At 42.6% G+C, this 11,698-nt stretch overlaps 1 protein-coding gene across 1 annotated transcript in view; it reads right to left on the bottom strand.

Moving 5' to 3' along the window:
* Window positions 1-3,042: 3,042 nt before the first annotated feature.
* Window positions 3,043-11,698, bottom strand: part of Scd5 (stearoyl-CoA desaturase 5) — a 149,089-nt gene continuing 140,433 nt past the window's right edge. Inside the window, 3 exon segments of the mRNA XM_074041893.1 lie at window positions 3,043-3,561; window positions 7,328-7,499; window positions 7,501-7,561. Coding sequence (XP_073897994.1) covers window positions 3,371-3,561; window positions 7,328-7,499; window positions 7,501-7,561 — 424 coding nt within the window. The 3' untranslated portion in view covers window positions 3,043-3,370.

The raw sequence follows: 11,698 nt of genomic DNA, 5'->3' as shown, positions 1-11,698 counted from the left end.
CAGCTGCTTAAACCATCAGGCTATGGAGACAGGTATCCTGAGAACAGGGCTTTCCTTCCTTTGCTTCTGATGTTGCAAATTTAGAAGTCAAGAACATTACAGAAGGTGGGGGTGGAGGGAGCTATAGACTCTATGAAGTCCACAGGGGAATGACAGAGACGGCACAGAGAGGAGTTTCCAGTGCTTTTATAGCACTTCCCTGACGTAGAGGAAGGGGAAGGAAAGGATTTGACTAACACCCTGAGCTAAATATGGGGAAACTGGAAAAAAAAAAAAAAACTATAAAGGTTAGGGTATTTTTTTCCTTCCTTGTTTTCCACATGAGCAGCACTGAGAACACTGCTGGCTTTCATTCTCCTTTGTAACTGGGGACAGAACTGAATTAGAGCAATAAACCCCACAGATAACCAAAGCTCATGCTTATCCAGGGGCTTCAACCTCTTCCCTTCACAAATCTATCCCAGCTGATGAGGAGAGAAAAAAACCAGCAGAAGCAGAAGCTCCATGGCAAGCCAAACTTGTCCTGTGGTGGAGACGTGAGGCACAGGGAGGAGGCCTGAGGTTCAGAGGGGAAGACCACACTGAGTGAGGCACATTGTTGCAAGTTGGATAGGAAGAGCTCCCCACAGGCACACGTGCTAAGGGCTTGGTTGCCAGTTGATGGGCTTTGGGGAAGTGACTAGATCATGAGGGCTCCAACCTCATCAATGCATTAATCCACTGAAGGAGTCATAATTTGATGCCATTAATAGAGGTGGTAGAAATTAGGAGGTGTGGCCTTTGAAGGGTATCCGGTCCCTGGCCCCTTCCTGTCTCACTGTTTACCACCAGGTAAGCCACTTTTCTCTACCACATGTTCTCCATCATGATGTTCTGCGTCATTCCACATGGGCCCAAAAGCAATGGGACCAAATGACCATGGACTAAAATCTCCAAAAATGTGAGCCAAAAAAACCTTTCTGGGTATGTGTGGTAGCTCGCAGTTGTACTCTGCCCACTTGGGAGGTAGAGATAGGAAGATCAAAGTAAGAGGCTGACCAGGAAAAACATGAGACCCTATGTGAAAAAAACAAAAACAAAAAGGACTGTGGGCATGGCTCAAGTGGTAGAGCATTTGACTTGCAAGTACAAGGCCCTCAGTTCAAACCCCAGTACCACCAAAATAAATAAATACATAAATAAACCATTCCTCCTTAAATTGCCTGTCTCAGTATTTTGTCACAGAGACAAAAAGAGACTGACACACACAGTTACTGTCAGGGACTGGGGCTTCTTTAAATGATGACAGAAGATTCCAAAAAATGGCAGAGGAGGACAAGACAATCCAATCCAGTCATGTGAAACTGAAGCTCTGAGAGGCTGGGGCCATTGGGGCAGTAAATAGCAAAACTGGGCCTAGAAGCTGCCTTCCACCCTTGACTGCAGACTAGGAAGTCCCTGTCTGATGGCAGGAACACAGCTACTTTGGGACAAAAGATGAAGTCTTGGAGACTCAGGACTGGGTGAAAATATGAATCCATCTCGCCCACCTCTGGTCACTAATGGTGGAACTTGGGGAGAAAGATGCTCTTTTTGGTGACACGTAAGAGCAGAGGCTCCCATTTGTCAGTAGAAGCAGAGTAAGTGATGGTTGGTGAGCGATGGTGTTGGGGAGTGAGAAGTGGGAATGACACCACTGGAGGTTGGGTGTTCTACGCAAGACTTGTGCCCCAAGCGGAGGGGATGGGAGAGGCCTGGCCTCGGGGGCTGTTGAGCAGAGCCCAAGTCAAAGATGAGTCATCATGAAGCATCAAGCACTCTAGAACATTCTCAAATTACATTTAATATCAGGACGAGAACACCAGTGAATTCATAATCATTTATTGTAAATTGCTCATAGTTTACACATTATTAATGGCAAAATAACACAGTTAAACACTTACTAGACGAAGAACTCATTATGATAATTTCCCATTGGTGTCATTTCTTTTTCTAAAATTTAAATCCTGTATCTTTCCTGAAAATATTGATTTTCAAAGCACTCTGATAGTAACACTATAAAGCCTTTTTTTTGCTCTAATATCTAACACAAAGGACATGCTATCCCTCTAATTCAACATGCACTTTACAAGGTAACTTAACACACAAAAATTGTTTAATCCAGAAGCTACATAATGACCACTTTCTATTTTGCAGCAAAATCAATGATGACTGCATGCAGATGACACATTAGTAGACAGAGTTCTAGATAACTGTTGGTTATTAAGATCTGATGGCCTAGTGTGAAAATTAATACACTTATTTAGCAGAAGTAGCTAAAGTAATGCATCTTTGGATGGGATCAATCAGAATACAAATTAGGTGTCTAAACATCTAGATGAGAGCTTAATTTGAGCTTAATTTGAAGTCTGGCATGTCTGAGTTATACACCTTTAAAATGATAATAGCAGAGAGAACAAAATCAAACAAGCATTGATTTGCAGGGTGAGCTGAGCATACGACTTGGGATATGAAACTAGCTTGGTAGAAAACAAATCTTTTAAAACAATAACAGTGGAGCATCAATAAGCTATAAACAAGGCAAAAAAATACAAGGGCTAGTTCCTGTATTCTCTTTTTAAAGGTTTTGTTTCTCTTAAATAAACAACGCCCCCCCCCACAACAATTGCAAAACAGGAACATCCCTCCCTCTTTTGTCTTCCACGCTGATTCTCTGCTCCTTCTGACAGTGTGTTTAAAAGCAATGCTGGGTTAATGGGTAGAAAATAAAATAAATTCTTTCCTGGATCACACTGAAAATATTTAATATTCATCCTGTAGTGTTAACATCATGTACAAGTACGTAACAATATACGTTTGACATATTATAGCAACAGTGATTAAATCACATGTGACATTCTAACATTAAATCATAGTACTAATATTGACTTAATTTTTTTCTTATTGATAGTTAAAGTCAACATTATTTCAGACAAACAAAAAAATTCCCAAAACACATAGATCCCATTTCCTCCCATCCTTCTACCCTTTCCTGTGACTCATAAAATAAATTCTTTCCTGGATCACACTGAAAATATTTAATATTCATCCTGTAGTGTTAACATCATGTACAAGTACGTAACAATATACGTTTGACATATTATAGCAACAGTGATTAAATCACATGTGACATTCTAACATTAAATCATAGTACTAATATTGACTTAATTTTTTTCTTATTGATAGTTAAAGTCAACATTATTTCAGACAAACAAAAAAATTCCCAAAACACATAGATCCCATTTCCTCCCATCCTTCTACCCTTTCCTGTGACTCATTGAACAAGAGAACTGTAGTAACAAAAGTCATGAACAGGTGTCAAGGGCAGATGTGACGGGTGGCTATTCCAACTTCAGGCACTGCTATCTCCAGTCTTGGCTTTCCGGGCCTCGATCATCAGCTTGGTGGCCCGTTTGCAGTCAGTGGCCAGCCCCAGAAAGCACATGAAGTCAATGAACCAGGTAGTTGGGTTGAAATTTAGGCCAAATTCACTGGCGGACTAGTCAAAGGGAAAGGTGTGATGGTAGTTGTGGAAGCCTTCACCTGGAAGACAGATTATTTCAAGAGTGGGCCTTGAAATAACTAGATCACCTCCTCCCTGCACAGATTTTTTTTTAATCACAGATTTTTTGCAGATCTACCATGTGTAAGACTGCCTGCCACACTCTACTAGGGGCAGAAGACTTAGTTCCAGCCCTCAGAGGTATTCACTCAACTGGGTAGATAAACTAAACATGAACAGAAAATTGCAAAACAGATAACAGAGTAAAGTAACAGGAGTTGTGTTCCTGTGTGAATTGCAGACATGATACCATGACTCCAGAGCTATACTTCAGCTAACTGCTACAGGCTGATAAAAGATCACCATTTTGACTCTTGCTCATGAAAGGAAAATGGTCTCTGATCTGGAGCGATTACAAGAAGACTTCTTGAGAGCTTAGAAGAGGGAAGTGAGAATTATTTGGATAGTAAGTGAATTAAGGATTGGATCGCTAAGAATCCAAACTACCTAGACACCATTCTCCCTCTCCTATGAGTGGCTTTCCTCTCTTATGTCTTTTTATTTTTTATGATTTTATTAGCATATATTAGTTTATAGGGGGATACATTGTGACATTTACATAAGTGCTTACAATGTATCTTAGATTTACTACCTCCATTGTTCTCCCTCTTTCCCCCTCTCCCTTGTGTCTTTTTAAACAACTGTATTTATGAGAGGACTGAGGGCTTCTCTTTCTTCTTTTATTTATTTTTTAAATTTACAAATATAATTATATGTATTTATCACATACAACATGTGTTGAAATATGTACACAATGTGGAATGGCTAAATTGTGCTAATTAACATACACATGACATTCAATTTTTTTTTAATGGTAAGAACACTTAAAATCTGTTCTCAGAAAATTTCAAAAAACACAATACATGTATGAATATGTCATAATAAAACCCACTATTTCATACAATAAATATATACCAATACAAACCATAATCCACTGCTCTTAAGTATAGTCACCATGCTGTAACAATAGACCTCAACTTATTTTTTTCTAACTTAAATTTTGTCTTCTTTGACCAATACTTCCTAAGCTCCCCTACCCCCTGGTAACCACCATTCTAGTCTCTACTTCTATGAGGTCAACCTTGTGGATTCCACATGTAAGTGAGATTTGTCTTTCTGTGACTGGCCTTGGCCTATTTCGCCTAGCATTATATTCTCCAAGTTCATCCATGTTGCCACAAATGACGGGATTTCTTTCTTTCAAGGCTAAAGAACATTCCCTCTTTGTGTGTGCATGTGTGTGTGCCTGAGTGTGTGTGTGTGTGTGTGTGTGTGTGTGTGTGTGTTGAAATTTCTTTAGCCACCCATTGATGAACACTTAGGTTGACTCTGTATCATATGGCTGTCATGAATAATGCTTCAAGGAACATGGGGTGCAGATGTCTCTTCGATATGCTTGTTTCATTTCCTTTGGCTGTGTATTGAGTTGTGGGATTGTTAGGTCTATTTAAAATTTTTTGAGAAACTGTCATACTATTTTCCATAATGGCTGTACTAATTTACAATTCCACCAACAGCTTTCAAAGACTTCCTTTTCTCTGCATCCTGTCCACATTCTAACTAGAGTGATGTGATATCTCATTGTGATTTCACTCTGCATTTCTCTGATGATCTTTTTTTTAAAAACAGCTTCATTTTTACATATAATCATATATCATGAATTCAGCCTTTTGAAGTACACAATCCAATGGCTTTTAGCATTTTCACAGAGTTGTGCATCCATCCCCACAATATATTTTATATTTTCATGTCTCCCAAAGACCTCTTCTCTTCTTAGCCATTTTCCCAAGCTCCTCTCAGTCCCTCCCAGCTCTACTTTCTTTCTCAATAGATTTGCCTGTTCTGGACATTTTATTTAAGTATAATTATACAATCACCCAGTCCTTTGTGACTGGCTTCTTTTACTTATCATGTTTTCAAGGTTCACCTATGCTATACCATGCATTATAACTATTCCTTTTCACTGCTGAATGTTATTTCTTTGTATGGCTAAAACCACATTATATTTATCCATCTATCAGGTGATGGACATTTAGGTTCTTTCCCACTTTTTAGTTTCTTTGAATAATGTTGCTATGATCATTCAGGTACAAGTTTTTGTAGACATACATTTTCATTCCTCTTGGATATAAATCTAGGAAAGGAGTTGCAGGATCACATAATAACTATTGTTAACTGTCTGAGGAGCTGTCGGACTTTTGCCTTTCTTCTTCAGTGGCTATGATCATTATATAGTTGTGTTGGCCATGTCTGAAACAGTCTGCTTTACAGAGAGTACATCAGATACACTGATCCAAGCTCTGTAATTTTATTTTTAAATTGCATTATTTTTAGAGTTTTTTGTGGATGGGGAAGTTTCTTCTTCCTATTTTCAGAAACAGGTACTTCGTATGCACTCCCACTCAACTGGACAACCAGGTGTCCCACTGGCTTTGCAAAGATCTTTATGAAGCTGGGGTCCAGTGTTGGCATGGCTACACTTGAACTAATGCCCAGATCTTCAGGGCCATGTTCTTTGGGTTTCCTGTCCCGTCTGTCCCTTTATAACATGTGATGGTACACCTTGTCCCAACTTCTGTCTACTCTTAGAATTAACACTGGACATGGCTCCCCTCAATATAGTCCTCTCAGAAGGTGAAGGGTGAGGAGAAAATCACAGGAGGGATCAGATACTCCTCTGGCATTCCAAGGCCCTTTTCTGCTTTCTTATACAGTTATCTCACACCTAAATTTGGTGTTTATCTCACCTTGAAACACAATTTGACAAGAGCTTCAGGATCCATGAGGTCTGAAATGGATGACTTATGAAATAGTAGTGGAAACTTATCACTGAGTGACACAGAGATCGTGCTGCCTAGTAGTAAGAATTTCCCTTCCTGGGTGTGATCTCAAGGCTCAGCCATCTTAGAAGCCCGAGTTGCTTCTACAAAGATGCAGCTAACATTTATCAGTCACTTACAGCGCACTGGGCACAGGGCTAAGTGCTTTACCATGCAACGACATCTATTATCCTCACGCCTTTGCAAAAGCTACTGTGATTACCCCCCTTTTAAAACGAGGACATAAATGCACAGAGGGGACAAGTAACTTGCCTAATACCATAAGGCTAGCAATAAAAGCAACATCTCAGAAGGTTTATTGCATGATAAGCACCACTATAAACACTACATCTTACCCTCCAATGACCCTAGGACGATGTAAGGGCTTCTATCATCTTCACTTAAACAGTTAAGGACATGAAATGTAGACAAACCAGATAACTTGCCCAGAAAGTAAGCAGAGAATCCAGGAATAAATCAAACTCTTTGGACTCCACTGGGCTCGCTCTTAACCATTTTGTGGACCCATAAGAGGCCAAGCCTCCTTTTCTCCATCTCTCTGTTTAATGGCTTTTTTTCTTCCAAATGATTGATAGCCAATCAGGGCAGTTTGAAAGAAAAGTTGACTACTGTTTCTCCTTTCCGAGTATTTTGTGGTTTTAAAAAAATATACTAGATTTATTGATTACCTGCTATGTGCCAGACACCGTACCAAGCAGTCTGAGTATTCCTGTGAAGTAGGCATTGTTATTTCCCATTGAACAAAAAAGAAAGCTGAGGAATCACACTACTTGTCCAAGAGCCGGGATTTGAAACCCAAAGCTCAACCCACTCCACTCTCTCTTTTTACAGATCCCATAAAACCACTGGGAAGTCAATAAAACCCAGGCTGCCATTCTCCCCACTAGTTCTCAACACTGCTACTTACCAATGGCACCCAGAGTGACAAGTAAATTCTGCTGAGAGCTGATGTTCTTGTCATAGGGCCGGTTTCCATACATGTGGGTGGCACTGTTGACCAGCCAGGCGCCACTGAGGGAGCTGGCATAGCAGAGGATGGAGACCAAGAAGTAGGAATTCCACAGACTCTCCGCCCAGATAATACCAGGGCACCAGAGCAGGGAACAGAAAGCACATGAGCACCACGCTGATCTTACCGCACCTGTGAGGGGGAACGCCATGGTGTCATCAGGCACCTGTCCATGGAGGTGGGGACAGGCTAAGAAAGCTACTAGGAAAGGAAAAAGTTCAAGGAGGGAATTGCACCAGTCACCATCTTCAACTCCTTCTATGTAAGGAGAACCCTGCTGTGTGTCACTCCGTGTGGGGAGCGGGTCACAAACCCATATACCTACAAAGGCTAGGCAGGTGACACAAATTTGAGGATGAGGGCAGGAAGAATACTATAAGAAGTGGTCAGTCCTGTAGCATGCTTCAGAAGAATTTCAACATAAAATAATCAACATTGTGCTGGTCAAACCTGTGTGTCTTAGAGGTATATTTAGTCTATGAGCAGTAAGTTTGAGGTAGCTTCCCAAGATTTTTTCATAGTCAATCTGATAGACATGTTTTCTTGAATAATTTCCAGAAATATTCAGTATTTCTTGAATAATTTTAGGTGCATGATTTTGTACTAGCTTAGCACAGTGAGAAGGTAGGTGACCCCACTTTTAAAATGTTCTCTGTCCATCAGAGATTATATTTCAAACCAGTATTTAAAAAAAACAAGAAGTATAGATACAAGCATGCTACATAAAAAAAAAATCATTAAAAAGCAAACCAGCTGGATGTGGTGGCTCACACCTATAATTCCAACTACTTGGGAGGCAGAGATTGGGAGGATCAGAGTTCAAGGCCAGCCAGGGCAAAAAGTTAGCAAGACCCCCCAACCCAATCAATAAAAAGCTGGCATAGTGCAGTGTGCCTGTCATCCCAGCTACATAGGAAGTGTAAATAAGAGGATCACAGTCCAAGCTGGCCCAGACGTAAAAGACCCTATCTGAAAAATAAGTAAAGCCAAAGGCATGGGCATATGGCTCAACTGGTATAGCGCCTGCCTAGTACGCGTAAGACCCTGAGTTCAAACCCCAGGGCCACCATAAAAGCAAACCATTGCTAACATGATTTCTGCCTGTGTATCTAGTAGTTGTTTACTGAGAACCGACCATGTGGCAGGACTGAGAACTTTACATGTATTGACTCATTTATCTCCGACAAAAACACTCTGAGGAAGGGGTCGTTATTATTCCCATCTGACAGAAGAAAGAGTCTGGCCTGAAGTCACAGACTAACAAGTGGCAGGGCCAAAATTCAAATCCAGGCAGAATCACTTCAGAGGCCATCATGCTATTCTGCCTTGCAAATGAAATCATGCATGCAAGTGTGCTTTGTATATTGCTAATTGTATATAAGTATCAGCTACTCTAATAATTATTTTTATTATTGTTGGCTATACTGGGGTTTGAACTCAGGGCCTCACACTTGCTAGGGAAGTGCTCTACTGCTTGAGCCACACCTCCAACTCTTTTTGCTCTTATTATTTTGGAGCTAGGTCTAGCTTTTTCCCAGGCTGGCCTGAGCTACAGTCCTTCCATTTTATACTTCCCACCATCACTGGGATGACAGGTGCATGCTATTGATAAAGAAACCCAGGGGAAAGATCTGAAGGCAAGCTCCATCCCCCGGCCGGGCCCCGGTTTCACAGGCGTGTTAATGGGGTATACTGTACCCTTGTGCTAGTGTGATAAGTTGTAACCTTCTAGCGAGAAGCTAACTGCCACGTCTGCTTTTGTCCTTCCCACTTGCTTGCTTCCATATTCTGAGGCATAAAAACCCCACAGCCCTGAGCTACAGGGCTGATGCCATTTTTGGAGAGATCCAGGGTGCTGGCCAGCTAGCGTAATAAATCTTCCTTTCCTCCAACCACCTGGGTTTGAGTCTTGTTCTCACTGGTCCAACATTCTTCCCGCAACACTACCACACCCAGCTTTTTGGTTTTTCCATTGATATGGGGTCCCTCAAACATTTTTGCCGGGGCTAGCCTTGAAACACAATCCATCTGATCTCAGTCTTCAAGTAGCTAGGATTATAGTGGTGAGCCACCAGTGTCCACCTCTCCTAATAATTATTTTTATTGGGCAACATTAATCCACCAGCACCCAGCCACTAGAATACAGCATGGCTGCATTTTAGTGGAAAGTGGGCACCTAGACAGTCGGAGGGAGGGAAAAAGACATCTAACGGACATGTATTCAAGTGGACTCGCTCAGACCACATGCTGAAGGCCTTTGGAAGGGGTTCAAAGGCAAAATTCTAAAGAAGACAGGAAGGCAGCACTGAGTGGAGGGAGGAGTTCACGATGAGCTTCCGTGAATTCAATAGGGTGCTTTGGGCTGGATCATCTTAAGAATTATCCCAAAATGAAACCCACATCATCCAGCCATTGGCTTCAGGATGCCCCTGATATGGTGAACACTTGAGTGAGGCAGAACCTTTGGGTGAGGGCAAGTTCCGAAAAGAACCAAGGCAGAGGAGCATAAGCTGAGGAGGGCATCTGCGTGGAGCACAGAGGTCTTGCACGGGCCATGGGCCTGGGGCCTGGGGACTGGGGCTGAGCGTTTGAAGACACAGGGTCAAGTCGAGTGTGGTGGCACACACCTGTGAGACCAGCACTTGGGAGGCTGAGGCAGAACGATGGCAAGTTTGAGACCAGCCTGGATTACAGAGTGAGACCTCGTGTCAGTTAAAAACAAAAAAAGAGGAAGGGACATTGAAAGCTAAATGGAAGAGGAGGGAAAGCGAGGGGGGCTGCCGCTCCTGGTTTATACCTCTACAAAGGAAAGAAAACAGCTGACATTGCTAAGAGAAGGCACTCTGTCACTCACAGGTTCCTTCTTTCCCTGCACTCTGGGTTATAACCCAGCTCTTCAGAGGAGCCTCTTCTCGTCCTGTTCCAAACCAACCAATGTTTTGACCCCTCTTTGGTCCTGAAAGGAAGATGAGGGCTTGCTCTGTGCTGGAAGGTGGACTATGTGTGTCATGGGCCTCTCACCTAATCCTTGCATCAGACTTGACACTGGCATACTCCAATGATCAAGACCCAGAGACTTAGAGAGGCATCATGGATCCCTGCCTGACCCCAGGCATGTAGAATTGGCCATCTCTGTTTGGCTGCAGCCTGTAGGATTCAACTTTCACTCATGGCCTCCCCTGCCTCCTCCTCCTTCTTCACTGTCCAAGGGGCCACCTGTTGGCCCTGGCTCCAGTTCTCAAAGTGCCACTCAGCCAAGGCAGTTGAGTCCCTGAGGAAGGACAGTGTGACTTTCAGGTGTAAGAGAAAATTCCTGGGCTTTACCAACTAGCACAGCCATGTTCAGTCACATTCCCTCTTCCTCAAAAAAAGCTATTCCTTAAAGACAGATCACTGTCTTCAGTCCAGCAAAGCTGCCATAGGTCCAGTTACAGGGCTGCTCTGTTTGTCCATGCCGGTGGTTGGCTAGGCTTCCTCCTGGTGTGTCCAGGAGAATGGATGCAAGAAGAAGGAATGGTTAGGAGGCATGACGTGTCTGAGCCAGATTGTGAGTGTGATGGATTTTCATGCCAAAAACTCTTTAAAAATTCCCCCCAATCATTTCAGACTCAGCAAATCTTTCCCATGTGGCTGAGTAGCTCTCCCTCCCACACTCAGTCAGCCTGGAGCAGCTGGACTCCATTTAATTACAGTCAGTGGCCTCCATGCCTTGCAACAAGCTTGGCACCAAGATGGCTCCCTGCTTCCTTGCTTAACAGCACTCACACCTTTGCCAACTGTCCACAGAAAATCTCTACCTTGCAACAAGCTCGGCACCAAGATGGCTCCCTGCTTCCTTGCTTAATTGCACTTACACCTTTGCCAACTGTCCACAGAAAATCTCTACCAGGTCCTCCAGCATCAAGTCCTTCCTCACTTGTAACACTTCCTTTCTCCAACTAGCAGTAGGGAGGAGGGCTGGAGAAGGACATTGGTGTTGCCCCAGCTTTTTGCTAAGTGGGTTTTTTATGTTATAAAGCAGCACAGAACACTTCCTAGCTGTGTGACCTTGAGTGGATTATTTAATTGTGACCTTGAGAGGATTTCTCCTCTGTGACATGCTGTACTAACTAATTTCTTAAGTGCCTTCCCTGTGCCAGGCTCTGCCCTAGCACTGAGAGACAAAACTCGTGCCCTTATAGATCAGGATATTCAGGTAATGACCCAGGTCAGTCTTGTTCTGATAGGGAAGACAGACAATGAGCAATATACATAAACAAAACCTAGAGT

The sequence above is a fragment of the Castor canadensis genome, chromosome 9, assembly GCF_047511655.1.
Source record: "Castor canadensis chromosome 9, mCasCan1.hap1v2, whole genome shotgun sequence".
In the NCBI taxonomy this organism is placed as follows: domain Eukaryota; kingdom Metazoa; phylum Chordata; class Mammalia; order Rodentia; family Castoridae; genus Castor; species Castor canadensis.
This window is presented reverse-complemented; position numbering and strand designations above follow the sequence as displayed.